This window comes from Hippopotamus amphibius, chromosome 12, assembly GCF_030028045.1.
Source record: "Hippopotamus amphibius kiboko isolate mHipAmp2 chromosome 12, mHipAmp2.hap2, whole genome shotgun sequence".
Classification (NCBI taxonomy): domain Eukaryota; kingdom Metazoa; phylum Chordata; class Mammalia; order Artiodactyla; family Hippopotamidae; genus Hippopotamus; species Hippopotamus amphibius.
This window is the reverse complement of record NC_080197.1, coordinates 31,343,130-31,370,580: the sequence shown is the minus strand read 5'-3', so window position 1 is coordinate 31,370,580 and position 27,451 is coordinate 31,343,130. Positions and strand designations below refer to the sequence as shown.

The 27,451-nt window shown below is 49.8% G+C and overlaps 2 protein-coding genes across 5 annotated transcripts; one reads left to right on the top strand and one right to left on the bottom strand.

The window, feature by feature from the left end:
* Nucleotides 1-548: 548 nt before the first annotated feature.
* Nucleotides 549-21,104, bottom strand: VPS16 (VPS16 core subunit of CORVET and HOPS complexes). Of its 3 annotated transcripts, XM_057702264.1 has the most exons (24): nt 20,963-21,104; nt 7,008-7,096; nt 6,651-6,748; nt 6,435-6,563; nt 6,210-6,354; nt 5,970-6,085; nt 5,746-5,868; nt 5,560-5,615; nt 5,130-5,219; nt 4,938-5,032; nt 4,709-4,785; nt 4,127-4,258; nt 3,906-4,033; nt 3,740-3,775; nt 3,437-3,545; nt 3,139-3,273; nt 2,936-3,044; nt 2,750-2,847; nt 2,559-2,666; nt 2,163-2,240; nt 1,898-2,067; nt 1,722-1,818; nt 949-1,052; nt 549-833 (listed from the first exon to the last, which is right to left on the bottom strand). In XM_057702264.1, the coding sequence occupies exons 1-24, from the start codon at nt 21,013-21,015 to the stop codon at nt 689-691; spliced, it is 2,520 nt and encodes an 839-aa protein (XP_057558247.1). In that variant the 5' UTR covers nt 21,016-21,104; the 3' UTR covers nt 549-688. The 3 variants fall into 3 exon arrangements, with proteins under 3 accessions (XP_057558247.1, XP_057558248.1, XP_057558249.1); XM_057702265.1 differs by lacking the exon at nt 2,559-2,666; XM_057702266.1 differs by lacking the exons at nt 6,651-6,748; nt 7,008-7,096; nt 20,963-21,104 and having other exon boundaries at nt 6,210-6,278; nt 6,435-6,562.
* PCED1A (PC-esterase domain containing 1A) lies at nt 21,086-26,978 on the top strand. 2 transcript variants are annotated; one of them, XM_057702268.1, is made up of 8 exons: nt 21,086-21,570; nt 21,877-22,021; nt 22,571-22,650; nt 22,759-22,997; nt 23,092-23,242; nt 23,339-23,606; nt 25,226-25,495; nt 25,814-26,978. In XM_057702268.1, the coding sequence occupies exons 2-8, from the start codon at nt 21,898-21,900 to the stop codon at nt 26,059-26,061; spliced, it is 1,380 nt and encodes a 459-aa protein (XP_057558251.1). In that variant the 5' UTR covers nt 21,086-21,570; nt 21,877-21,897; the 3' UTR covers nt 26,062-26,978. The 2 variants fall into 2 exon arrangements, with proteins under 2 accessions (XP_057558251.1, XP_057558252.1); XM_057702269.1 differs by having other exon boundaries at nt 21,088-22,021; nt 23,360-23,606.
* The last annotated feature ends 473 nt before the right edge of the window (nt 26,979-27,451 follow it).

Here is a 27,451-nt window from a genome sequence, read left to right as displayed (position 1 = left end):
AACCAGGGGCCTTGCCTCAGGACTGCCTGCTCAGAGGGCCCGATTTCAGGTCCAGCTGAGTCATCCCTCTGCTGTCACAACAGCCAAGGAGAAGCTCTAAGATGCTCAAATGTCCAATATATTTTCAAATCCCAGTCTTGCCACACACTTGTTCCCCAGTCCTCAATCGTCTTCTGTAAGATGGGGTGATATTACCTTACAGGAATGTCTTTGGAATAAATGAAAACAATGGTAAAGTACTTAGCATGTTTTGTGTATGTGTGCGTGTGTGTGTGTATATGTGAGTGTGTGTGATACTTTTCAGTGTGGTTCTTGATGACTTGATGCTTACTGTTTTGTGCCATCTCTCCCCCATAATCTTCCTAGGGGCTGTGAGCTTGAGAGGACTTTCCTTGGTAACTGTGGAGAGGGGTTTGTAAATATTACTGGAGAAGCTCCCTCTCCATTCCCCAACAATGAAACACATGGAGTTCTGCAGAGGTATCTGGATGGTTCTGCCTCCAGCTCACTTTTGCTTACACTCCACTTGGTAAGAAGACAAGTGCTCTAAAATGTTTCAACTTTATTTACAACCAGAACCCTGGCTCCCACCCCAGCTTTTCAGGCTTTGCTCTGGGGGAAGAGCTAGATGAGCAGTGACACTTCTGCCAGGCCCACTTCTGCTTGGGGAGATGAGCAGGTAGGCCCCTTACTTCTTCTGGGCTTGTGCCCGGGCCCGCTGAATCTTGTCAGCTGTGGCCCCGTCTGTGGCTCCGGTGCAGTGGGACAATACAAGGCTCATCTCTGCCTCACTGCGGTGCTCGATGGCAACATCTGCGGCCTGAGCCACGTCCCTGGGGTTTGAGCAGGAGGGAACATGATGCTGGGCTGCCCAAGGGCACAAACCATGCCTCTCGTCAGCCCGCTGGCTCAGCCACCCAGCACCCTCAGGGCTCTCAGCAGACGCACCCAACGAGAAGCAAGGCCTTGACCTTCTGCTCAGGACCCACGCGGGAAGCGTACTTCTTGGCCTCGTATTTGTTGTGTTGCTTCATGCAGATTTCCACAAAGGGCTTAGGAGAGGCAAAGGGTGGAGAGGGAAGATAAGGCAGAGCCCTCCTGTTCTCTCTCTTATGAGCAAAGCCCAGTGGATACATCATCCCAATGTATTTTATATACTCTTCAGTCTGTATAACCCTCCCGCCATTCCCACCCAACATACACATACAACAGTTGTGATCTCAACATTCTTTGGGCAGAAACAACCTACCCCAAAGATCTGTTAGAGCTTTGAGACCAATTATTTCCATGTGTCCACTCCACCATCCACTGCTACTCCCTCACAGCAGGCACTTCCTGCCCTCCCAGGGCCTGAGTTTTCTCCCATGGCTGCCCTTATCCCACCGACCCACCACACCTCTGAACAGAAAACAAACCCCTCAAGAGCCTCCACTGCCTTGAATATGTGCCCACCCTGTGCCCCTCCCCCCCAAACAGGACTTTCCTTCAGGTATGTGGTGTCCCTTGCGGCCTTCCTCGGGGAAAGCAGCTCATTCTCCTTCCCCGCCCTCGACATTTGCAGGCAGACTCGGGCCCATCCTCCCAGGTGCCTGGCTCAGAAAGCTCCCACTAGCTCTGTGGGATAGCTGAACAGATGTGTGACCAGGATGTCTGAGCCTGGCCCTCTTCTCCAGCACTGACTGCCTCACTGGAGGTGTGCTGGAGGGAGGGCCTAGCCTTACCAGGTAGCCGATGGGTGATTTCTTGCTCTTAGAAAACTTCTCTAGCTCCTCCCAGTCTTCCAGATCTGCCAGGGCAGTCAGCTTCAGCCACCAGAGCCTGTGGAAAGCTGGGCATGGAGGTGCTGCAGGAGGGGGAGGGGGTCCTGGGACCTGCACGCAGACCCGGCCTCACCAACCTCTTGTCAGGGATGCGAAAGTCACGCGCCAGCTGCTCCGCGCGCTTGTTCTGGCCGCCGAGGATGAGGGTGGTGACCGTGTCATGTAGGGACAGGTCTAAGAACTGGCCCCCCAGCTCGTCTTCTAGGCGTCGCTGCAGCCGTAGGAGCCGCATTTGATCCTCTGTGGCCTGGGAACAGGGATAAGGCAGGACAGGGATGAGAGGGACAAGTAGGGAAGACCGGGAGGGGAGGAGAAGAGGTTGTAGAGAAGAACAGGCCAAACCTTGGCTGCAAACTCATTCTTGGCCTTGTAGAAGGCGTCAGCTGCTGTCTGCAGAGCCGCAACTCGCCCCTCGATACGCTGCCAGGGAAGAAGGGACATCTGAGCTCATAGCACAAAGGACCTCAGCCCTCCCCACCTAGGCTACGGTTTTCTCCCCCCATCCCTGTGCCCAGGGTCGCCACTGCCAGCCCTACCCACTGCGCACAGCGCTCTGGTGTCCCTAATGGGGAGACTAGCTCCTTTGGAACCAACCCCCATCCTGGCCTCACATCTTCTCAAGCTCTCCCTCCACGGTGAGGACCAAAGGGGATGCATGTCACATTCAAGGCCTAGACTCCAGAAGGAGGCAGACCAACGGTGCAGCCCGTGGCCCCGCCCGCCCCGCGGCGCTCAGACCTCCTCTGCCGCGTAGCTGGCTCGGATGTGGAAGCCGCCCAGCTCCTGGTGGTTGTCATCCTGATTGTAAAGGTCCTTCAGCGTCTCCAGCTCCTGATGCTTACAGAACTGGGGCCGCAGCAGGTGGGCAGTCAGCAAGGCCAACTCAGGGGCTCAGGAGGCTCCACCCAACCCTGCCCCCCTGCACACACCTGTCGATACAAACTTAAGGCCGTGGGCTGGTTCCGAAGCGTCATGAAAAAATCTCCTCGATTCAGCTCATTCTTCAGGTGCAGCAGCACTGTGAACACTGTGGGATGATAGGTGGGATGAGGGTCCAGCCCAGCCGCTTGCCCAGCCTAGGTCCCCAGCTTTGTCCTCACATAAACCCTGCTCACCCAGGTCAGTATCCCCACTCTCGATGGCCTTGCTTAGTGCCAGTTTGCTCCTCTTCATCTTTAGGAGAAGGGGAACCTGCTCCCCAGAGCGTGGCTCATACTCCAGCAGCTGTGGGGTGGGAGGAAGGTACAAAGAGAAGGAGCTGGCCTGGGGGCCTTTAGCACCCACATCAGAGCATCCAGGGAGGACTAGGCGCCCACACCTTGATGGCCAGCTCCGTGCGGCCACAGCCATAGGCTCGTGCAGCAATGTCAGAGTAAGAGACGCCAGGCGTGTCCCCCAGCTTCTGGTTAATGGCTCGAGCAACATCCTCATCAGAAACGTCCTTCTGTTGTACCTGCAGAGAGAAGGGGGTGTCACGCGAACCTAGCTCTCACCCTTTAACCCTCACCCCCACTGCCTCGATCAGGACCCACCCTTTCAGCTCTACACTTATTTCCTACACCTCACCAGGGCCTGGAAGCTCCTAAATGCCCTTGAACTCTGTCCTCTATCCTCACCTTGTAGCAGGCCCAGTGGGCCAGGATTCTGCTGACGCCCTGCACTTCAGGAAGCCGCAGGTACTCACATATCTGAATGGCCAGGGGGTAAAGCCTCCGCAACACAAGCCTGGCAGACAAGGAAGATAAAGGGCACCAGGGATAAAAGTGGGGTAGAAAGAGGGCAGAGTGGCCGCAGCCTGTAACTCCAGACTCCCAGATCCTAAGGCAATGCATCAGGAGTGGTGACCACAGCAGTACACCAGGGGCTCTAATGCCTGCCCATTTACAGCCCTCCTCCCAGCACCCTTGGGCTTGCTGTACCTGTCCAGCAGCACCTGGATGGTGAGCTGCTTGTATCTGTATTTTATCTGGTTAAGGATCCAGCTGGGAGAGAAGTCCTATTTGCCCAGGGACCTTCAGGCGGCATCTCCATCCCCTTGCCCCTCCACCACAGAAGTAAACACCCTGTCAGCACATGTGGGGATACTGGCTATAGGTGAGGGGGATCCCGATGTGATAGTCACGAACAGCATTGAGTACACGAAGGTCCTGACACGTGCGCACGAAGCTGTCGGGTGGAAATCTGTCCAGGAAACACTTTCCGAAGGAGGCCGCCTGAAAAGAGCCAGAGGGCAATAGAGAGCTTCCCCTGCTGCCAGCCCACCCCTGCCCAGCGCCCCCTTCCTTAGCCCTGCCATTCAGACCGACCCTGAGCAGACTCTTCTGCATGTCTGGCCAGTGCTCATGTCCCGCGGCTTCGATGCACTGCTGCACAGCCTGGGGCAGCTGCCCCAGCTCCTGGATCTCCCGCAGGTACTCATCCGCCTTCTGGCTCTCTTTCTGGGGTTGGGGGAGGGTGCCAGGGACAGTGCGTCATGACCGAGAATACCTCCATGTCTGGCCCCCAACCCCTCTGGACTGTGGTTCAAATAGGCTGGTTTAGAAGGTTGCAGAGGAGCCCCAAATCCCCTCAGCCCACTCAGTCCACCCCCCAAGGTGCCCACACACACCCCCATATCAGCCCACAGCTGCCTGTTAGGGGCCTGAAACCTCTCCATAGAGCCCTGACGTGTGCCTAGACTGGGGGTAGTGGGAGTTCTCTGCCCCTCCCTATCACCACACGGAGGACACCAGGTCCCTTTAGTCCACCTGAGCCAGCTCTCTCTAGCCCAGCCCAGCCCAGCATCCTGCCTGCACCCCTGTCTTGACGGGCAGCACTTGGCTGCAGGGGCAGGGGCTGGGCCAGTTAGGGGAAGGGGAAAGAGAGTGCCCTGGGGCCCAGGCCTTTACCTCATATTCCTTCTGGGCCTCCAACAGCAGCGCTCCAGGGGCCATTGAGGCAATTTTAAAGATCTCCTCGCTGGCCACTGGGGGAGGAAATTGGTGAGTGGGAGAGGGGGTCAGGAAACCCTCGGCCCCGCCTCAGTGCCCTGATCCTACTCTGCGGCACCAGCCCAGGGCAGCTGTGGTGCTGAGGAGCCCCTGCCCCGGTCACCCAGTGCTCTTACAAGGGCCTCACCTGGAACCTCGTGCAGGAACTCATGGGTACTGCGGGAGAAGATGCGGACCCCATCCAGCTCAGGCACCAGGTAGGAGTCCTCATCCAGCACGAACCTGTGCTTGGTCAAGGTTCCTAAGAGTACCCAGAGATGGGGGCAGGGCAGGCGACCCTCCTTCCTCCCCCCCACTCCCAGCAGCTCTCCAAGGATACTGGATGCTCTCAGGTGCGTCACCCACCACCATCAGTCGCCTCTCCCAAGCCACCACGACGGCCCTCTCCTTGCTGCGAGGACGGCTGCACCTGTGGGCAGCACCACACACACACACACATCTGGGACACAGGATGCCTGGCCCACAGCCACGTCTCCCACATCGCTGCGTATATCACTTTGCCTTGGGACAACCCTGCACGGGCTTGCTGCCCCTTATCCCATTCCTCTGGTTGACCCGCGTGCTTCCCTCTCACCCTATGCTGTCAGCTCCCAGGGGCATCTGGGGCCCACAGGGGACTGGCCCCTCAAATTGCACTGGCAGAGAAGACAAGATTCAAGCTCCACTTGGCTTGGTCAGTAGATAGGATGAATCAACAGGAGACAAGGCTATGTCCACTTCTACCCCTAGGATAACGCCCCCATCCTTACCAGACCATCTGCTTCGGGGGAGCCCGGATGTTGCAGTTGAACTCACACAGCTTCTCCTGAAAGGGTGCAGGAAGTGTCATGGCCCTGTCTCAACAGTCACTAGTCTGGTTCAAAAGTCCTATCCCTAACCCCGACAGAGCTTTCCTGGACAAGGCATGGTGCCCCTGTGCCGTCCTAGGACCACACCTTGAGAGATGCTGTTCCCATCCAGATGTAGCCCGTGTCTGTGAAGAGCGCCAGGTGTCTGTAGGTGAAGGAGACAGCCATCTGCAGGAAGCTGCTCACTCCTGGGGCCAGGCCAGGGGGGGTCTGGGACAGGGCCGGGGAGGACACCAGAAATACTGACTTCTCAGAGCCTCCCACTGCCTCCCGCAGTCCCTCCAGTTTCACTCCCACTCAAGGCCCCTCACCACTGCGGAGCAGGCTGCGTGGTCCAGGAGGTAAAGATCAGGTCCTACAGCCAGAAGAATGTGTGCCACTCGGTCCTGGCACACTGTGGTCCAGCACGAGGGTGCACTCTGCAGACCTGCGGCCAGGGAAGTGGACAACCTCAGGCTGACCAGAGCCCACGGTTTCTGCCTCTGATGGTCCCATGGACTGGAGGCACATTTGTGGGCAGTGAATGCTGCCTCAGGGGAGTCAGGGCTCACCTGGCACCTCTGGCATCCGGCGGAGTTTGAGGTCGCCCACGTTGGCACTGAGAGTGAAGCGGTGGGCCCCTGTGAGGATGGCCACCCCAGAACCAAACTCAGTATGGAAGATCCGGGCATCTAGAACCCGGTTCTGGAGCACCTCCTGGAGAGAGGGGCCATGGGTTGAGGGTGCCGCAGAGTCCCAGGCTCCATCCCTTTCCCTCAGCCCCCTGGGGCTCCTACATTGCCCATGCTGAAGTGTCTCCGGAAGTCACCGTGAAGCCCATAAACCAGCACGACCCCGTCCTCCTGCACGCAGAGCAGCTCCTCCTCAGCCGACCAGCCCAGGGACACCACGGGCCCACTCTTCCACTGCAGAGGAGAGGGAGGTTCTGGAGGCTGTCCTCGGGATGCAGAACCCTGTCTAGCTCCCAGCCGCAGGGCAGGCAGGGTGCTTACCAGCAGACTGGCCAGAGGCATACCAGAAGCCGAGTAGATCTCGAGAACCGGCCGTGTGCTGGCAGGCTTCTCCTTCCGCCAGGGGTTCCTCAGCAGCGCTGCGGTTTGAGAAGAAACCTTCTGTCCTAGCTGCCCAGGCCCACCCCCCGCGAAGCAGGCCTTATGAACTAGCTCCTTAGGTCCACCCCACATGCAGCAGGCCTCACGAGAACCATAATTAAAAGCATCTCAGTACAGTGGAGTGGGGGTGGGTAGCATATGGCAGTAAGAACCGCCCAACAGCAAGGACCCCAGGAATCGAGGAGCCTGAGTTCATCCCATGGTCGCAGAGCATACAGTGGCAGAGGGGCGACTTACCAATGGGGCCCCCATAGGGTGCAGCGGCCACCAGGCAGTCCCTTAGTTCCTCCTTCAGGTCCCAGTCCATGCTATACAGCTCATATTTCCTGCCCACACAGAGACAAGCAGAGATTAGCCTCGTCATGACCCTGCATCCAGACGGAGTGAGCCCCAGAGGTGCCCCTAATGCCTCCATCTGTCTTCCACAGGGCCCCCCAGGGGCAGGGAGGGGGGTGATGACTAGAAACAGCTAGGCCAACTGACCACATGCATGTTTAGGGACAGCAGGTGAGGGAGTGGAGGGTGCTGGGAGGGCAGGCTGTGCAGCCAATATCCAGAGCATAGAGTGAGGTGAGACTAGGGTGGGGTGGTTGGCTTGGGCCTGCATTAACAGGAAATAAGACCCTCCAGGAGGGCCTCTCAGGTTAGGCAGCCTTTCTTCCATTTCAGGTTCTTAACACTGAATCTGGTTATGAGCTTTATACCCAGGGGTCCAGCTTAACGCCTGTTGATAATGAAGTCAGTTTTAGAGGTACTGAGTGAGCAGTGGCTGAAAGAAACCCAAGAGAAGCCTTTAGTGAGTCCAGAGCTGGGGAAGAGTCCTGGGTTGCAGATGCCAATCTATGAATGCTTGACTCACAGGAGTTACGTTTGTAACGGAACTTAAAATTTGTAACAAATTACAAACTGGCAAGAGATGACTACAATCTGAGTGTGCGTGGGTCACCAAGAGACGTGCTGCATGAGAAGACAGAGCAGGAGGCTTGAGGCATGCCATCATTTGATGGTTGGCGGTGAGGAAAAGGGGACAGAGTAGGAGTAGACACTACTCCAGGATACCAAGAGAAGACAATGTTTAAGAAGGAGGGTGTTTCGGCTAATATCATTTCAGGAGCCTTCCCCTTAAAGATCAGGAAGATGCCCATCATCTCTTCCTACTGACATTCTTCTTGGCATTCTAGCCAAAATAATTTAAGGAAAAAAACAGAGGTTTCCATTTTGAAGAAGGAATGAGATTGCTACTACTTATTTACAAATATCAAGATTGTCTACTTAGAAAATCCAAAGCAGTCTATAGAACAATGAAAGGAAGAGCTCAGTAAGTCACCAACAAAAATCAATATATTTTCTATATCAGTTAGTTTTCTATACCATAGCAGGAACTAATTAGAAATATAACTTTTAAAAAAGATCCTAATCGTGATAGCAGTAAACCTATAAGGTACCCAAGAATAAACCTAATAAAAAATTTTTGCAAAATCAAATTGGTTTACTCAAGGATATAGAAGACAGAGAAACATTCTGAAGGATCTATAAATACACAAGAATTTCAATAAAAGTCAGCCCAATTTTTTGATGGGTAGGGAAGCACAAACTGATTTTACAGTTCATCTAGGGGAAGAAAAGATTATCTGAAAGAGAAAATACTGGATAATATTTAAGAACATTTGAAAATATGAAAACACATAATATATCAGATATCGGATACACTTACAAACTAAAGTTAATTAAAACTTGTTCTGGCACAGTAATAAGCAACTAGATCAATGAAAGAAAAGATAATCCAGGAAAAGACCTGGGAATAGAGTGTATAATAAAGAGGACATTTCAAACTGGTGCAAATTGATACTTGAAATGAGACAATGGACCATATGGGAAGAATCACAATAAATGCTATTTCATTACTTAATCTCTATAATAAAATATTTTACAGATGGAATTCAAGATATAAGTGTTAAAAAAAAAAAAGCCATAACAGAACAGATCTTGCTTATTTTTACAATCTCAAAGTAGAAAAAAAATTTCTAAACATGATATAAAGCCTGGAAGTCACTAAGAAAAATAACAAGCGGGTCTAAATAAAAATTAAGAACTTCTGTGTACTTCTATATAAATGGTGTAAAAACAATATATATTTATATTTGCTTCTATCTGAAAAAAGAAACTCTACAAAGTTTCTAAGAATCTAGTAACAGTGGTTACTTGCAGGTGAGGGGTGGGATCATTTGAAGAGAAGCAGGGATGGGAATGAGACTGAGTTTTTAAGCCACAGTAATAGTTATTTATTAAAATAATTAACATTAAAAATTTTTATACATTAAAAAAATCCACCAAAAACAAACTAGAAAAACAAACTATGAAAAGGGGAAAAAATGTAACACATGTGAAAAAGGAATACTGTTCTTAAAAATACAAAAGACTCTAATTAATTGTAAAAAGTGAAAATAAAAGTAAAAGAAAAATGGTCAAGGGCTATATCATAACTATATGAAAATATTTAAAAACAAAACATAAAAAACTTGAGAAAAATGTAAGCTAATATTTTTATAATGTGAACTATGCAAAAGTCTTTCAGAGTAAGACAAAACCCAGAAATTACAAAGGAACAGACTGATAGACTTTATCATATAAAACTTATGTATGTTAAAAACTAATACATAAAGTAAAAGTCAAGTGACCACTGTGAGAAAATTTGTAACATTTGTAACAAAGGGTTATTATAGAGAACATGTAAAGAGCCCCTTTACAAATCAGTAGAAACAAAACAACAGAAAAATAGTCAAAGGACAGGAACAGACATACTTAACAACTATGTAAATATGAATTTTAAAATTATTTTTATGTCTTGGCCATCTGAGTGGCAAAAATTAAGAGTCTAATTAAGTAGCATGCAATATTGTTGAAGATGTGGAAAAATGAACACTTTCCTACATATTGGTGGGAGTATAAAATGATTCAACATTATGGAAGAAAATGAACCACTTCTGTATCCAACTTTTCAATGTGTACCACTCTAACTTAGCAATTTCCTTCCAAGAGTCTAACCTATGAAACTACTTGCACAGGTACACAAAGGTTTGAATTCACTGCAGCACTGTTTAAAATAGCTAAAAAAAAAAAATCCTGGAAAAAATCTTAAATGCCCATTAAAATGAGACTGGTTAAATAAGTTATTGCATGCCATTTTGGGGAATATTATGTGCCTATTAACAAAGTGACTGTGTATCTTGACACAAAGTGACCTCTAAGATATGTTGTTAAGTAAAAAAAAAAAAAAAAAGGCAAGCTGTGGTGCAGTATGAACCATATGAATCCACTTATGCAATAAGAAACTGAGCACATATTTTTACAAGCATATTTACATATAATCACATGTATGTGTGTAAATACATGGAAAAACTCTCATTGGCCTCCACACTAAGCCACTGTGGAGAGACAGCGGTTACCTTTGGAGAGGGTGGTGAATGGGGGAGGGGAACAGGGAGACTGACAATTTGTAGGCTATAAACTTTTGCATTATTTGAATTTTTAAACCCCATATGCATTTCTTTTGACCTTTTGTTACTAAAATCCTTGGATGGAATCTGATGGGAAGGTAGGTATTCAAACAGACCTAGCACCCGCTCCAAATTCACCCTTCCATTATGTGTTCTGTGATAACAGACGGTATTCTTTTAAGCATTTTTCCTTCACAGTGAGCCTGATGCTGAGCCTTCTCAGCAGAGGGCGCTGGAGGAACACTGCATGAGGAAGAGGTTTCTGTGGCTTCCAGCAGGGCAGTCAGCCAGCAGCCAGGGTGTGAAGACATCTGGTGGTGCTCTGACCCAGCCATGCAGCAACCTCCGAGGCTTGTCCAGACTGGCTCCTTGGACATACATGGGGTTTCTGGCCTCCTGTCTACACCAGGCCCTACTTCCTCCGCATGCCAAGATGACTGGCCTCTGGCTTACCTGCCTGTGCCCTCAAGTGTTTCCACGGACCCCCTCTGCACAACCATGCACCCAGTCTCTGGTTGCGGCTCTCCTTATAGGCACTGTGTGCTCCAGGCCACTGGCATCAGCTCCTTAACTCCCTCTGCATGCCCACACCACTGACCCCTAGTTGCAGCTTGCCTGTGCCCCCCTACCTCCTGAACCTCAGAGGGTTGCTTCTTCCTTGCCAAGCAACTGTGGACCAGCTCTGGCCCAGGGAAACCAGTAAACTTCACTGCCATCCAGTGGGCTGCAACTCTGTTTTCTCTGAGATCTGAACCTCAGCCTGGGGAAGGACCCTCCTTCCAAGTCTGTCGTTCCTTAAGTACTCTCCTTTAGCCCTAGGCTACAGTATAAAAATTTCTCGCATCTTATACCGTTTATCACAATTTAATAATTCCTTACATTTATTAAACGTTCCCAGTTTACATCTCCTGACTGGACCCAGACTAACTGGCACAGGGAGTGGCCCCAGGAGATAGACCCCTAAAGATGGGATTTGAGGATTGGTTTGGTCATGTGCTTGGACGCAGTGCTGTGTTCCCTGCCGATGGGAAATGGATGCTAGTAACCCACTGCGTGCAGCAGCATCACAAATAATCAAAGCTGCAGTTCAATGTGGTGAACATGCCAAGTCAAACTCAAGCTTTGGGAGTGACTTCTGTGCTTGACTGTATGGCAATAATGATGATTATAAAGGCTGTGGTGTGGATGGGTTATTTTGAGTGCAGTTGAACATTTACAAACAGAAAATGACAAGGTTAGGTCCATTAACTTTCAGCTGAGGTCATGGTCCGAGAAGCAAAAAGCTTCTGTAACAGCCTAAAAGAATCTCTTATTTCTTGTAGTCACACAGCTGCTACTGTGACTCAAAGACAGAGTTTAATTGTATGGGTTGTTAAACAGTAACGGTTAAATTCTCCAGCACACCATTTCTCACGTGAAAGTTAGGGCACTACTTAGAAAAGAATGGAATCCTGACATCTGGAAGGGAGACAACTGGTTAGGCCCACATGAAACTGACAATCTTGAACCCCCAAGTCATTCTGAGTCTTCCTCACCAGTGGAAGTAGCTCCTGTGCCCGAGGAGACTAGCATTCCTCTACTTGAAAACCCCGTGATGACCTCACTTGAGGTAGATGTCTCGGGAGCCTCCCTCTCCAAGGCGGACCTGGCTAACACTCCTGCTGAGTGGTTAATCAGCCAAGAGCAGGGGCCAATACATGGCCTCAACATGGCACCATTCCTGAGTGAGCAGTCTGCAAGTCAATTACCATGATGGACCTCTTACATCATGGAGGCAAAGATTTATCCTCACTGGAATACAGATTTCTTTACCTGTAATGCCTTTGCGAGCACCCACCATCGTGGACTTACAGAATGTCTCATCTACTGTGGGACTTCCCTGGTGGTCCAGCAGGTAAGACTACAAGCTTCCAATGCAGTGGGCCCAGGTTCAATCCCTGGTCAGGGAACTAGGTGCCACATGCGTGCCACAACTAAGAGTCCATGTGCTGAAACTAAGAGCCCACGTGCCGCAACTAAAACCAGGCACAGCCCAAATAAATAAATATTAAATAAACGGAATGTCTCATCTACCGTTGTAGCATTCTGCAAACCTTGCAACTAATCAAGGACTTTATTGCACAGCGAAGGAAGTGCAGCAGTGAGCTCAGGTCCATAGAATCAACTAGTCTTACCTTATATTCCATTACCCAGAAGCGGCCGGTCAAAATGTACTGACAATTCAGTTACAGCACCAACTGGGAGACAGTATCCTAAAAGTATGGGGCTTACAGGATGCAAGCTTACACTTTGCATCAGAGACCATTACATGGTCTCCTCCACAGTCAGAATATGGGGGACTGGGAATCAAGGGGTGGAAGTGGGAGTGGCTCCTCTCACTATTACACCTACTGACTCTCATTAAAATACTCCTTCCAGTTCCAGTAACTCTGAGACCTATTGGTTTTGAGAGCTGAGTCTCCAAGAGGGGAATGTTCCCATCAGGGGACACAACAATGGAGTCACTGAAGTGGAAGATAAGAGTGCCACCTTGCCGTTTGGGGCTCTTATGCCACGGAAACAACCGGAAAGAAGATGGGGTTAATTTACTGGCTGAAGTGATTATCCTGATGGCCAAAGGGAAATCAAGTTGCTGCTACATATGGAGGCAAGAAGGACTACATCTGAAACCCAGGGGATCGTCTGAGGCCGCTCTTAGCACTTCCATGCCTAACAGGAAAGATTAATGAAAAACCTCAGCAACTAAAAAAAGCAGAATGACAGAGGTTTGGGTCACTTCACTATGTAAAGAGCAGAGCAGTGAAGGTTCTGGCTGAGGGCAAGGGAAATATGGAATGGGCAGTTGAAAAAGGAAGCCATAGATATTAACTATGATCTTGGGACCAATTACAGAAATGAAGACTGTAGCCACTTTGTGTATTTTCTCTGCACTTGTTACATGTATGTGTTTATATATATATACTAGCCATTATCTTCTCTCCTTCCCATTTTATTTTTATACACAAATTATTAGAGGTTAACTTTAAAATTCAATGTTTAGGTAACAGAATATTCAGTGGGACTGTAATTCAATTTGAGGAGTAACTAATCTGGTGATTGATACAATGACTGTTAAGACTGTATGTCTTCTCATTTTGGGAAAGAGTAGTTTACTTGTAAGAAGGATGGTGGTATCCTGTTAGGCAGAAACACAGAGTTGTTTTGCTGTTGTGAGGGACTTGAAAAGTGTGTAGAGGGCGCTTGTGGAAGCTGATCAGCCAAAGAATGGACTGTGCCAGTTATTGATTTATTACCTCCCAGCTCCAAAGTCACCCTTCAATACATGCTCTACAGTGAGCTGGATGTTATGCTTCCTCAGTAGAGGGCCCTGTAGTAAACGGATACTGCAGGAGGAAGGGGGTCTCTGGCTATTTCCAGCAGCTGGAAGGTCAGTCAGCAGCGTGGGAATGAGGGCATCTGGTGACACTCCGCCCCAACCATGCACCCAGAACACACAACCCCTTGGTGACCTCACAGCCTTGGCCTGGACTGGCATCCACCTTCTGTGGTTCTCTCCACAAGACACCACATGCTCCAGGTCTCCAGCTCACACTGGTGCTCACTGTGGAAGTCCAAGAACCTGGCCACCAGCTCTGGGTCACCTGTGCCCTGTCTGTGCCCAAGAGGGCTGTTTCCTGCTTGCCCAGTGACTGTGAACAAGCTGTGGCCCCGGCAAACCACCAACTCCCCCACCGTTCAGTGGGCTGCGACTAAACCTTCTCCAGTGAGGTCAGAACCTCAGCTTGGGGAGGGCACCCCCTTCCAATTTGTCCTTCCTTCCTCCTCAGCCCAAGAAAAGAAGAGTTTTATTTTATCTTATACTTACTTTATCATAATTTAACAGTTCTTTATATTAAACTTCCCCTATTTAATAACTGTATAGTTTGTCTCCTAATTAGAATCATAGTGATATTACCAGTGTCACATTCCACAGACCACTTGCTTGTAAACAAGGGGGAAATAAGAATTTATAATGGAGGATGTGGCCATCAGCATCCAAACACCTGTCAATCTCAACTTCCCTTGTAGCAGACAACCTGATACAATGATGCCTCCAGATGACGCCTCCAGATGTGATGCAGCAAGAACACCACACACGCATCACCTACAAGGCATTTCTGCTGAAAATGTTAACCTGAATCTGATCAAGCCTTTAGATCTAACACAGTTTCAGGAAATACAGGCTATGATAGAGAAAAAAGTTCAAAGGCACTGCACGGAAGCAATGGGGCAAATCCAGAAAGTGACTTGGTCTCTAAAACAAGTCAATGTCATGAAAACAAAAGATAGGGGTGAGAGTGAGGAGGATAATGTTCATGTTTACAAGACACTTAATTAAAAGAGGTAAGCAGGGAATTCCCTGGTGGTCCAGTGGTTAGGACTTGGTGCTTTCACTGTGGGGGTCTGAGTTCGAGGAACTAATATCTCTGAAAGTCACACAGTGTTGGCGGGGTAAGCAAATGAATAATTCTTATTTGGGTCTCAACTTGAAGACAACTGGAGAAATCTGAAGAAGGACTGGTTGTTAGATGATATTAAATGTTCATTTTGTTTGGTGTGAAATAACACTACTTTTATAGGAAACTGCCATTTTTTTTCAAAGTAATACACATTGAAGTTGCGACTATAATTTACTTTAAAATGTAGCAGAAAATGTATTTGATTGAAAAGACGTCTAGGGTTTCTTTTTAAATGATCCCCAAAAGTAATGTGTGCTGGAGGGCGGAGGGGTGGGTAGATGAAAAGTGAATGGCAAAGTGCTGACACTTTCTGAAGCTGCGTGATGAGCACATGGATGTCCACTACATTATTTTTAGAACAGTAATGTATATTTGAACTTTTTTCTTATTTTTTTTTTAAACTTACAAAGTAGTTGAAGCAAATGTATTGCAACAGGATAACAATTTTTAAGCCTACAATGGCTATGGGTATTCATTCTACTATTCCTGCTTTATGGTACATTTAAAATTTTTCATTGTGAAAGGTTAAATACAAATTCCAAGAGAGAAGGGAAGTCACCTCTACCCAATGCCCCAGGTAGTCAAGCTCAAATGAGGCCTGAGCTGTGTCCAGTGCAGTAACAGGATGTCACTGAGAAGAAGGTGGTCAGGCCAGAGTGAGTAGTCAGTGGCAAGAAAGAAAATGGAAGCAAGTATAGATGGCAGCTTTCGAACCTTTGGGGAGATGAGGAGGAGGGACTTGTCTATTTTTTGAATAGGGAAGTTCATTTTGTCAGGATGGGGAGATTTGAATATAGAGGTTGAGATCTGATAAGGAGGCCTTGGCGACAGGGATGGTGGAAAACAATGCAGAGCAGAGGTCTTCAAATTTGCCTGCAGCAAAGAAACAGCTGGTCGCTTGTTAAAATACAGATCACACTCCCAGGACCCATCCCAGACATAATGGAGATCTGGCCTAGGAAGCTGCATGCAGCCAGCATCTTGGGTGACCTTGATGCAGGGGGTCCTGCACAACAACAGCTGGAGAAACCTGTGGCAGCGGCAGGGTAGGCGGACAGCGCATGGCTTCTGAGAAGGCAGGGCGACAGCACATCTCCTCAGCAGGCTGGGAACACAACAGGCGGGTCCTGTCAGGGGAAGCCTAGGCTCTTTCTTCTAGGCAACGAGTTCCAGCTCTCTGGGAAGCACGAGGTGAAGTCAGCGATTGGGAAAAGGGACCCAGGGAGGCTCCAGCTGCAGGCCAGGAAGTTAGCATCTACACAGAGTGGGGTTGGGAAAGAGGCGTAGGGCTACAGGAGTAAGGCTCAGGAAGTGAAGAGCGACAAAGCACAGGCCACCTCCTCAAACCTTCGAGGTAAAGAAGGCTTCTCGGGGACAGGGAGGTGGCTCAAGCTATGCCTCGAGGTTGGCCTGGGGTATGGATGGTGCAGACTGAGAGCAGCAACTCAGAAAAGTCTAGAGATGAGGACTTTGTAAGGATAGGCCACATCTTCAGTAAGGAAGGCCAGCTACATATTTCTCCTCTACCTGCAGGTCCTGGAAGTGGAAACCCCCACAGCAGCAGTAAATGGACCCCAGATTCTAATACCAGAAAATAACTAAATCTAGCAGGTCTGGTAGTCTCAATTCCAGCCCCCTCCGGGAAACAGTGACAAAATCCCTGCTGCAGTGCAGCTGAACTGCTGGAAGAGCACAGTCCACTGCAGTAAGAGAAGAGCTTGTGGGAAAATAGATGACCTCCAGCCTGTCCAGGCTGGGCTATCGGACCACTGTGAAGGAAGAAGTGCATCAGGTTTGGCCTTGGGGAATAATCCATCAATTCCAAAATTCATGGGCCCTGAAGAGAGACCACCATCACCCCTGAAATCCTCTGACTCCAGCCTGCCTTAAAAATAAATACTACTTGATTGAACTTGGTGTACCTCCAAAAAAATAATAAATAAAAAATAAATAAATACATAAATAAATACTACTAATGTATCCTTGTGCATTGTTTCTGGAAATGTAAAATGGTACAGCTGCCATGGAAAACAGTAGGGTAGTTCTTCAAAATATTAAACACAGAATTACCATATGATCTGGAAATTCCATTTCTGGGTGAAAACAGGGTCTCAAAGAGATACTCGTACACCATTGTTTATAGCAGCACTATTCACAATAGCCACGAGGTGGAAGCAACCCAAGTGTCCACTGACGGACAAATGCATAAATAAAACGTGGTATATACGTACAATAGAATATTATTCAGCCTTAAAAAGGAAGGTAATTCTGATACATTCTACAACACAGATGAACCTTGAGGACAGTATGCTAAATGAAATAAGCCAAGCTATCTAGAGTAGCCAAATTCATAGAAACAGAAAATAGAATGGTGGTTGCCAGGGCTGGGGGAAGGGGAGAATGAGGAGTTGTCATTTAATGGGTATAGAGATTCAATTTTGCAAGATGACAAAGTTCTGGAGATTGATTGCACAACAATGTGAATATGCTTAGCATTCCTGGACTATATAATGAATAAGATAGTAAATTTTATAGTATGTGTATTTAACCACAGTTTTTATAAATGTTCATGTTTATGTGTGCAAAATGGACAAGCATATAAACCTATAAAACCTAGGAAAATAGTCAACCTCCCTTCTACAAAGAGATTTGCCAGTATGAAATGTATCTTCAGTCTCCTCTCTTCCGCCATAAAAGATCTTTCCAAAGTATCTGAAACATTGTGTTCAAAACCAAGTTCACCAGCTTCCCCACCAAATTCACTCTTCCTTTCTCTTTATTTTAAGCCAAAAATCCAAGTCATCCTCAATTTGTTGCTCTTCCTCCTCCCTACCAAGTGCAACTCAACACAAACGCCTTCAATTTTACCGCCTTAATATCTCTCAGACTGGTCGTCTTCTCTCCATCTCCAGTGCTCACTACCATCAACTTCTCCTTCGTCTACTCCACTAGCCTCCTAACCAGCCTCCCTTGTCTCCATTCTTGCCTGCCCCTTCCAACTTGTCCCCCCACTGCCTCCAGGAGGAACTTAAAACACACACACACACACACACACACACACACACGCACACACAAGCGCACAATCCAATCACATCAATCCTTTCATTTAGGCTCTCCACTGTTCTTCAAATAAAGGTGGTCTATAAGGCCTTGCAGGATGTGGCCCCTAGGAGAAAGACAGTTACCTGTCTCTTGTCCTGCCCCCTTGTCTGTAGCACTCCAGCCACGTTGGCTCTCTCTATTTAGGTCACTGAGAGTGTCCTTGTCTCTCCTGCCTCAGGACCTCTGTATGTGCTCTTCTTGGATCCCATTCCCTGCACCTAAGTCCACTCATCTTCTGGATGGGGTATAGTTTCCTTCAGAAAGTCTTCTTCACCTCTGACTTACCAATCTGTTATATGCTTTCTGAGGACCCCACACACTCCTTCAACTCACTGCTTATGATCAAAAAATCATTAGTGGTTATCAACTGTCTCCCTGCTGGCTGCACGTTCTGAGGGCAGAAAGGGTCCATGTCTTTTTATTGGCCCAATATACATTCAGTCTGGCAAAGGGCTGGACAAAATTATTTAATGGTATTATGCCAAACTGGGTTTTTAGAATAAAAAAGGCTAAAATTCTGGAGCCTCATAAGAACTAATCATTATTACCTTTCCTTGCCCTCCCAAATGAGTGATTTTTCCAGAACACGTACTTCCAATGCAAAAGAATCCCATCCTGAAGATAGCGCTTGAAACGTCTGCCACCTGTTTATCATCCATTCACTTATTTGAACACGTATTAAGTCCTGGCATAAGCTATGCACAAATACAAATAAAACCAAGTATCTACACCTAAAATATTTCCATTCTGGTAGAGAAGCTAAAACACTTATTTTGTTTTCCTACTTAAAAACAAAAACCCTATGCTTTAACACAGGTTCTAGAAGAAGACTGGGTTCAAATCCTGGCTCCACTACCTGTGTAACCTGGTCACCTAATTTCTCTGTGCTTTAGTTTCCTCATCAGTAAGATGGGGCGAAAATAATGATACTTACCTCATGGGGTTGTGAGACAGACAATTTAATACACACAAAGTACTTAGCATGGTGTCTAGTACATAGAAAGGCTCAACATCCATTACCAAGAATAACACATCCTCTGCAGCAAGGCTTACACCTCTACTCCTTTCTGGCAGTACAGCACAGGTAAGGGTAGGCTACCCACACAGGTCATGCCGACGGCATGTACTCTATATTTATCTCATTTAAAACCTTATTGGTATATAAACAAAGCTAAGACTTCATATGATAAACAGGAGTTCTACGGCAATGAGGTCATCATTTGCAGTACTCTATTTAACAAGACTGTGTAGGCAACAAATATTTTCAAAATTAATACAAGTTACTGTTTTTAAAAGTATATTCTGGTGGCGCAGTGGTTAAGAAACCGCCTGCCAATGCAGGGGACACGGCTTCAATCCACGGTCCGGGAATATCCCACATGCTGCGGAGCAACTAAGCGCATGCGCCACAACTACTGAGCCTTTGCTCTAGAGCCCAAGAGCAAAAAAACTATTGAGCCTGCATGCCACAACTACTGAAGCCTGCGCCCCTAGAGCCTGTGCTCTACAAAAGAAGCCACTGCAATGAGAAGCCTGCGCACTGCAACGAAGAGTAGCCCCCGCTCTCCACAAGAGAAAACCCGCACAAAGCAACAAAGACCCAACATAGCCAATAAATAAATTAATTAATTAATTAAAAAGTATATGCTGTGCTGTAAACATCAAATTAAATTACATGGCTACCTATGTCAACTGACATCTCTTCTCCACACAGTTTAAATCACTGTTATTTCCTACTGACTTCACCAATTTTTAACTAAATTTTTGCAATTTTTCACATTGTACAGGCAAATTTTTAGAATTAGAAATAAACAATAAATGCAACAGATCTCTAAAAACTGCATCAAGGCATATATCCATCTCAGACATGTTAAGGGCTGACATTGTGTAAATTAAAAATTACATTGGAAGTTTTAATATGTGAATAACAATGGTATATGGTTTCACTACCATGAACAGTTGTCTTCTATTAAAATAAGACCCCAACAGGACGCCTTTGAGATCTTTAGTTACAATCAATAAAGTATTTTTTGTTTTATTTTATTAGGCAACCACTACATAGCAAGCACTGTTCTAAATATGCACTGGAGATAAAGAGGTGCAAGAAATGTGCTCTCAGCCCTCAAGGAATTTGGTTTAGCAGAAGAAACCTATACAAATATTGCCGTATTGGGCCATACATAACAGACCTTAGCACTGGGTCCTGTGAGACGCAAAGGAAAGTCAGCTGAAAATCAACTCTATTGGGATTAGATCAGGGAAAGTTTCAGAAAGAATCCTTAAACTAAGTCCTGAAGGATGACCAAGAACTCTCCAGTGAAGTAAAGAGGGAAATGGCAGTGCCCACAGAAGGAACTGCAGGCTGGTGCAATCACAGTGAGCCATGAGACATGTGTTTTGGGATCCTGTTCTGTGCAAGTGGAACACAGTTTTGGGTAGGAGCTGAAGAAGTTGAAGTCCAAGTTGAAGAGACAAATGGGACCGGTTTATATATATAACACAAGAAGGAGTTTGTACTTTATCTTACAAAGAAGGGAAGCCATTGAAAAAAACCCTAATTAGGGTAATGATGTGATCAGTCTACAGTTTAGGGAGATTAGCGGTTTAGGACCCCATGACTCCCATGAGAGGGCGGCCCCAGCAGGGGGTCCTCACTCGCGCTGCCTCTGGATTTACTGACGATTCGCCTCCTTCTCCCCGCCTTAGTCAGCACTGTTACCCGGCCGCCGTGCAGCCCCGCCCCCCTAGGAGCACCTCTGCGGTCTGACTGCAGCAGCACTTCCCGACAGGAGACCGGGCACTCGCTGTCGCCCCTGGGCGGCCACCTTCAACGTGATCTGGGCATCCCCCCGGGGGCTGTCAGGCCTGGGCTTCGGCTGTGCGGTGCCCCTACTCAGTCTCCGTCTCCAGAGCAGGGGAAGGCCCGGCCCTAGGAGGCTGTGCGTTAAGTGGTAGACACCGCGGGAGAGCCGGCGAGGGGCGGACCCCAGCGCCCGTAGAGAGCAGGACGCGCGCCGCCGGCTCCGCCCGGAGACCCGAGCCGGCGGGCCAGCGGGATAAGCCAGACCGTGGGCGGGAGGGCGGGGCGGCTCACCGGTAAAAGGCAGAGTCCCCGAGCGGGTTCCAGTTCGCGGTGTAGCAGTCCATGACGGGTGCGGGCGGCGGCCGGCCAGCGCCGAGGAGACACCCGCCTAGCGCTGGCAGGCAGGCACTTCCGCTTCCGCCCGTCCGGGTCACGTGGCGAGGCCGCCGCCACGGCCGTCACCACGGCGGGCGGCTGCACTCGACCGCCGCCGCCGCCGCCGCCGCCGCCGCTGCCGCGCCCCCGGACGGGCCGGGCCCTGGCTCCTGCCCCCCACCGCGGCCACCCCTGCTGCTTTCCTGTCCCCTGGGACGTTGGGGGTCGGGCAGGGCGGGACATGGGTGACCGGAAGTGGGAGTTGTGAGCGTCGCCGCTCGGGGCGGGGAGGGCCGAGGCGCCGTCGGGCCTCCGCGACTCACGCATGGAGAGGGCTGGGCGTCGGGCTGCGCACCGACCGCTAACCGGGACGCGCGGGCTCTGCGGGGCAGAGGCTGTGCTGAAGCGACCGGCCTCTTCAGGCGCGGGAACATGAGGCTAGGCTCGGGGCCCGCGGCGGGCGTGGCGCGCGGTGTGCGGGCCTGCCCGGGTCGCGGGTGAACGGCGCGGAGCCCCGGGACTTGGTAATTGGCGCGAGCGCGCGCGCGCATGCGCGGGCCGGCGGCACGTGGCGGGGCGCAGGGCGGCACCGCGCGGGAAGCGCCGCGGTGTTCTGGAAGTCCGCGGGCCTGGCGACCTCCTGCCTCCTGTGCCGGGCCTAACGGAGGCCGGCACCACCATGGGTCCCACTCTGCAGCCCCCACCTGGTCCCTGTAGCCCTGAGCAGCCGGGAAGGGGCCCGCGCGGGTCTTGTTTATCCTGGGGTGGGCCCTGGAGCCAGCCTGTCCTGAGTACCCGCCCTCGCGCGGCTTAGTGGCCTCTCCCTGCAGCCCGTCGTTGTTGGCGGCGGCATGGTCTTCTGTCTGGAGAACGAGGAGCCGCGCCGCCCGCTGCGGAGCACCATGGTCCATTTCCAGGCCTCGGAAGTCCAGCAGCTGCTACACAACAAGTTCGTGGTCATCTTGGGGGACTCAAGTGAGTGCCCTTCTAGGATCACACTTCCTGGTCCCGCACATGCAGCCTGTTTTATGCGTCTGGACCCTTTGTCTCCATCTCAAACCTCCTTCCTCATCTCTGGTCTCTTCCAGTCCAGTAGGTTTTCTCTTTGTATTTCCCCAGCGCCTTCCACAGGTGTCCTGATAGATGTAGCCTGTCAAGCTTTTCAGCTGGTCGTTGCTCAGCATTTTTCTTCCCTACAGGCGCCACCCCCCCCCCCCCCCCCCCCCCCCCGCCCCGTGTCTCTCATGATAGAGGGTGGATTGTGTTGTCTCTTGGGTGACTTGGCTGACTTCTGCCAGGTGATCTTGGGTCACTATATACTGATTTGAGGAGTGGTGTACAGCTAGAAGAAACAGACGCAGTGCCAGGACTTTTTAACCTCAGCTTTTCTCCTGCCTCTAAGTCAACACTCCACGAAGGTGGGGCTGGGCAACCCCAGCCCTGGGAAGATGAGAGACCTGGATTTGGAAGGAGCTGGGGTGGAGTGAGACCTGCCTCAGCCTCAGGATCTCTGTCTCCCTGCAGTCCAGCGGGCTGTGTACAAAGACCTGGTGCTTCTGCTCCAGAAGGACTCACTGCTCACAGCTGCCCAGCTGAAAGCCAAGGTGAGGGAAGCTTGGGGGCCGTGCCAGTGGTGGGCAGGCACAGACTCTGGCCTGGTAGGGTCCTCCCCTCTGGCATGGGTCTGACCAGCTGGGTGTGGGGGTCGGCAGGGGGAGCTGAGCTTTGAACAGGACCAGCTGGTGGCCGGGGGTCAGCTGGGTGAGCTGCACAACGGGACGCAGTACCGAGAGGTCCGCCAGTTCTGCTCGGGTTCTGGCCACCACCTTGTACGCTTCTACTTCCTCACCCGCGTTTACTCTGAGTACCTCGAGGGAGTCCTGGAGGAGCTGACTTATGGACCTGCCCCAGACCTGGTGATCATCAACTCCTGCCTCTGGGATCTCTCCAGGTTGGCGCCGGGCAAGAGGGAAATTGGAGGTGGAGGTATGGCTCAGAGGCCGCCCACCGCTGTTCTTTTGCCCACCCTTTGTGCCACCCAACAGGTATGGCCGCTGCTCGATGGAGAGCTACCGAGAGAACCTGGAGCGGGTTTTCGTGCGCATGGACCAGGTGTTGCCAGACTCCTGCCTGCTGGTGTGGAACATGGCAATGCCCTTAGGAGAGCGTGTCACTGGGGGTTTCCTTCTGCCTGAGGCAAGTGAGGAGAGCTCCTCAGGACAGAGAATGGGGCAGCTGACTGGTAGATAGAGGACCTTCCCTCCCAAACCTGCTTCATTCTGTGGCTCTTAGATGGTGCGCTTTCTCACTCAGCTCCAGCCCCTGGCGGGCTCTCTGCGGCGGGATGTGGTGGAAGGGAACTTCTACAGCGCTACGCTGGCCGGGGACCACTGCTTTGATGTCCTGGACCTCCACTTTCATTTCCGACATGCAGTACGGCACCGTCACCGGGACGGTGTCCACTGGGACCAGCACGCCCACCGCCACCTCTCACACTTGCTTCTGACCCATGTGGCTGATGCCTGGGGTGTGGAGCTGCCCAAGCGTGACTATCCCCATGGTGAGCCCTACCACAAGTGGGGAGGGTAGTGATGCAAAGAGCCCTCAGAGCACAGGGCTCATAAACAACAGGACAGAGGTCCTCAAGGGGAGTAGAGGCCCCTTGAAGGACTGTTGTGGATCCTGAGTAGTCCTTCCTTCCCCTGGCTTTCTGTGTGGTCTAGCCGTGTGGTCACCTCTGTGTATGTGAATCAGTGTTGAGCACGTAAGGCAGCATGTCAGAAGACCCTTATGCTACAGATAAACAGGAAAGGAATGGGATGTTTTTAGGTAGGAGTGGATGTGGGGGGTGGAAAGGCAGAAACAGGAAAGGCAATCCAGGCAGGGTGTTAGAAGCGACGCAGCCCCTTGGCTGGTGCTGTCAGCCCCTCAGTTCCTGCCTTCTTATAAAGGGGACATCATGGGTGATTGTTCCTTGTCTTTTTCTGCCCTGGATCATGTCCTCCAAGGGTATGGTTCCTGCCTCACTTGTTGACAGCTCATCCCTTTCAGTCCCAGTATTTAGTGCAATTACTGTGTACAAAGTACCTACGGGATAGTGTTTATTGAATTGGAGACTTGAGTCATGTTAGAAGGCTGTAGTAGCACTAGAGGGTGTGAGGGCACAGAGAGGCCAAAAATGTCACTTTTAGCCCAGAGTTGGAGCATCAGGGAAATGAATTAGGACCTTGATTATATAATGGTCCAATTTCTTTTTTTTAGGTGAGAACTAAATCTCATCTAAATCAGTTGTAGAACTGATCCCCAACAAAGGAAGGGATCCTCTAAAGGTTGTAAGGCTAACTTGTTGTGGCTCAGGTCTTCTGAATCCAGTTTGGAGCCACAGAAATAGGAATATCAAAAGGAAGAGTTGGGTGGGAGGATGAGTTGGTGAGTTTGGTCAGGACAGATCTCTTTGAGGTACTATGAAGATGTTGAGTAGATTTGGAGTCAGTGATGCCCAGCAGGGAGATGGCAGCTGAGGGCATGAATGTGAACAGTGATGGAAAAAGCAAAACAATAGCCATGTTTTGGAGTTGGAAGGGAGGAGGGGCTGATGGAGGAAACAAAAGGAGATGAGAGTAGAGGCACTCTCAGGAAGGACAGAGCCTATTGGTCATATCATGTGACTGTCAGGAAGTGAGGAAATGGTTATATTTAGTAGGAAAAGTGTTGAAGGAGTGGAGTAGGGTTAAAAGAGGCAGTGAGCAGTTGATGAGAGAATGGCACCTGGGCAAAATACTCTTTGTGGGAGGAAGTGTGAAAGGAACAGGGACCTACTGGGAGAAGGAAGTGACGGGATCTTTGTTTTTGAGAGAGACTTACGCTCATTTTGTTGGTTTGTGGGGAGGAGCTGGGAGAGGTAAAAGCTAAAGATGCAGGAGCTGGGCAACAGAGGGAGAAGACTGGAGGGGAGCGTGAGGTCAGAACAAAGACAGATCCACGGACTATTGAGACAGGCAGGGAAGAAGGAGCACAGCTTGGGCTTGGCCTGAAATGAGAGGGGATGAGGAAACCTGGGTAGGAAGTAGAGGCTGCCATGTTCTCCAGGAGGAGGGAGTAGAGGTTTAGAAGTGGAAAGCCAGAGTTCAGGGCAGCCCGGCTGCCCAGGCCTACCTGAAACAACCATCCTGTTCCTAGACCCGTGGATTGAGCACTGGCCAGAGCTGGATCATCTCTTCCAGGGGAGCCACGGGCAGCCCTCAGACTTCAGGGAGCAGCTGGCCTTGCCCCCACCTTCTCCTTTACCCCCTCCCATGCCTTTTCCCTACCCTCTTCCTCAGCCCTCCCCACCTCCTCTGTTTCCACCCCTGCCCCAGAATCCCCCTTTTTTCCCAGGCCCGCCCTTCCCACCCCGTGAATTCTTCAGTGTTAATCCAACGGAAGACTTCTCGATGCCACCCCACTTAGGTAGGTGCCTCCACAACTGCCCAGCACACCTTTTCCAGCCTGTGTCCAGGTGGGCTGAGAGGAGTTGGGTAGCCCCTATGCCCCCCAGGGTTGGGTTCAGTCACAGCAGAGTCTGGAACAGCATTGGTAGACTCATTAATTAGCTCATTGATTGTCACAATTTCCTGACTTGGAGGTAGGGGAAGTGGTGTAGCCATTTTGCAGATGGGGAAACTGAAACCCAGAGAAACTCACTCTGAAGGACCAGAACTGCCTGAAGGCGGAGCTGGGGTCATCCTGGCCAGAAGCCCACTCTGATAATGGCTGATTCTTTTGTAGGATGTGGCCCTGGAGCGAACTTTGTGCCTGGCCCCCTGCCTCCTCCAGTCCCCAGCCCTGTCCCCCATGGTCAGCACCGGGGCCTGGCCATCCATCGGGGGATGCCACGCTGTGTTCAAAACAGCCCCTACCATGTGCCGCGAATGGGAGCGCCCTGCAGGCAGCGTCCCAGACACTCAGATAGGCTGATCCACACATACAAACTGGACAGACGGCCTCCTGCCCATTCAGGGACATGGCCTGGGTAGACTGGATCTTGCGCTGGGGCTGGATATGCCGGTGGTCCTGCAGTGCCTGCTTGCCACCCCAGGTGCTGGGCCAGAATATCTTGCTGTGCCTGGCATTGTTGTTGTCCATTGCTGTCACCAATAAAGGCATGGAAGAACAGAGTGGCATCTTTCTGTGTAAGGGAGTGGGTACCCAACCATGATCTTAAAGGCTGGGGAGGCTGCCTCTGGGCTCTCTGCAACCTTGGACCTTTTAACCCACACTGTTTAGAAATCAATGCATCCTTCCTACTGTCTCACACACTCATTTACACCCTCACCAGAACACGTGTACTTAACAAAGACCCTGGAGAGGTTCCCTGTTGTCAGCCCCTCTTTGGGATTGGGAAATATCAAGGGCTACATTGAAATTGTCCATATTTTATATGGAATTTGGAATCTGGCTAGTTCTCACCTATATCAGTCTCACTCATTCATGTGTATGTTCAGTGTTCATCTGCTCCTGGAGATAAAAGACAAATACCTTACCTTTCACAATTTCTTGACAAATGGTACGCACTCAGTAAGTGGTTGGAACTAAAGAAGCTCCCAAGCCCAAGTGGGAGACTGATAAGAAACCCACTACTTAATAGATACACTATGCAGTGGGAGCAAAGTGAACACAGACCAACTTCTTTGGTCGGTGGGCGGTAGAGGAGGAGCCGAGGGAGAGTTCCAAGGTGGGAAGTAGGGAGCTGTGCCAAACTCCATAAGGAAGTTAAAGAAAGAGAACAGTGTCTCAGCTTTGACAAATGATCTTGACTACGAAGCATCAAGGGTGCAGTGTGGGTTAAATGTACTGAGGTGGGGGATGGAGCTTGGCAGTGGGCTGATCAGGAAAACAAGGAAACACAGAGACCAACTAGGTAATCTTCAAGTGGAATATGATGGAAGAGAGGGATGCAGAGTTACTGCATTACCTTTCCTTACTTGTTATTGCAACTTTACTTTGTCAAAGGATGTAGTCTTGCACAAATGGAAATGGAAATAACAGACCAGAGAAGTGTTGATCCTTGCTAGGTATCTACTAAGTGCAAATGAAGGGAAGCTACTAAATTAACACACACTGGTGCTGGGGAAACTGGTATAGACAATGTGAGTTAATAAAACCCTTTAGAGAGCAATGTCACCAGGGGCAGTGAGACTCAAATGAGACAGTGTCTAAAATGAGCTTGGTTTTCTTTGGTGTAGACAAAAAGTGGAAGGGAACATATAAAAATGAAAATGTCTCGTTACACAGATATATTTTAGATAATTATTACAAAAATTAATTTTTTTCTTTTCATTAGTTTGTGCAGTCTCTTATTCACTCCTTTATGCCTTTGCACAAAACCCTTTTCTCTGTCTGCACCTCTGAATCTGGGGTTTCTCT

Bases quoted from the DNA above. Each gene is read 5' to 3' on its own strand.
- VPS16 (XM_057702264.1), bottom strand. From the start codon at position 21,015: ATGGACTGCTACACCGCGAACTGGAACCCGCTCGGGGACTCTGCCTTT. The intron at 6,355-6,434 runs GTAGGAGCCCCA...CCCTCTCTCCAG, and splicing joins GACACTTCAGCATGGGCAAT to GAGGTGCTCCAGAACCGGGT. The intron at 5,869-5,969 runs GTGAGGGGCCTT...GCCCTGTCCCAG, and splicing joins ACGCAGCCTGCTCCGCAGTG to ACCCCCCCTGGCCTGGCCCC.
- PCED1A (XM_057702268.1), top strand. From the start codon at position 21,898: ATGGTCTTCTGTCTGGAGAACGAGGAGCCGCGCCGCCCGCTGCGGAGC. The intron at 22,998-23,091 runs GTTGGCGCCGGG...GCCACCCAACAG, and splicing joins TGCCTCTGGGATCTCTCCAG to GTATGGCCGCTGCTCGATGG. The intron at 23,243-23,338 runs GCAAGTGAGGAG...TGTGGCTCTTAG, and splicing joins GGGGTTTCCTTCTGCCTGAG to ATGGTGCGCTTTCTCACTCA.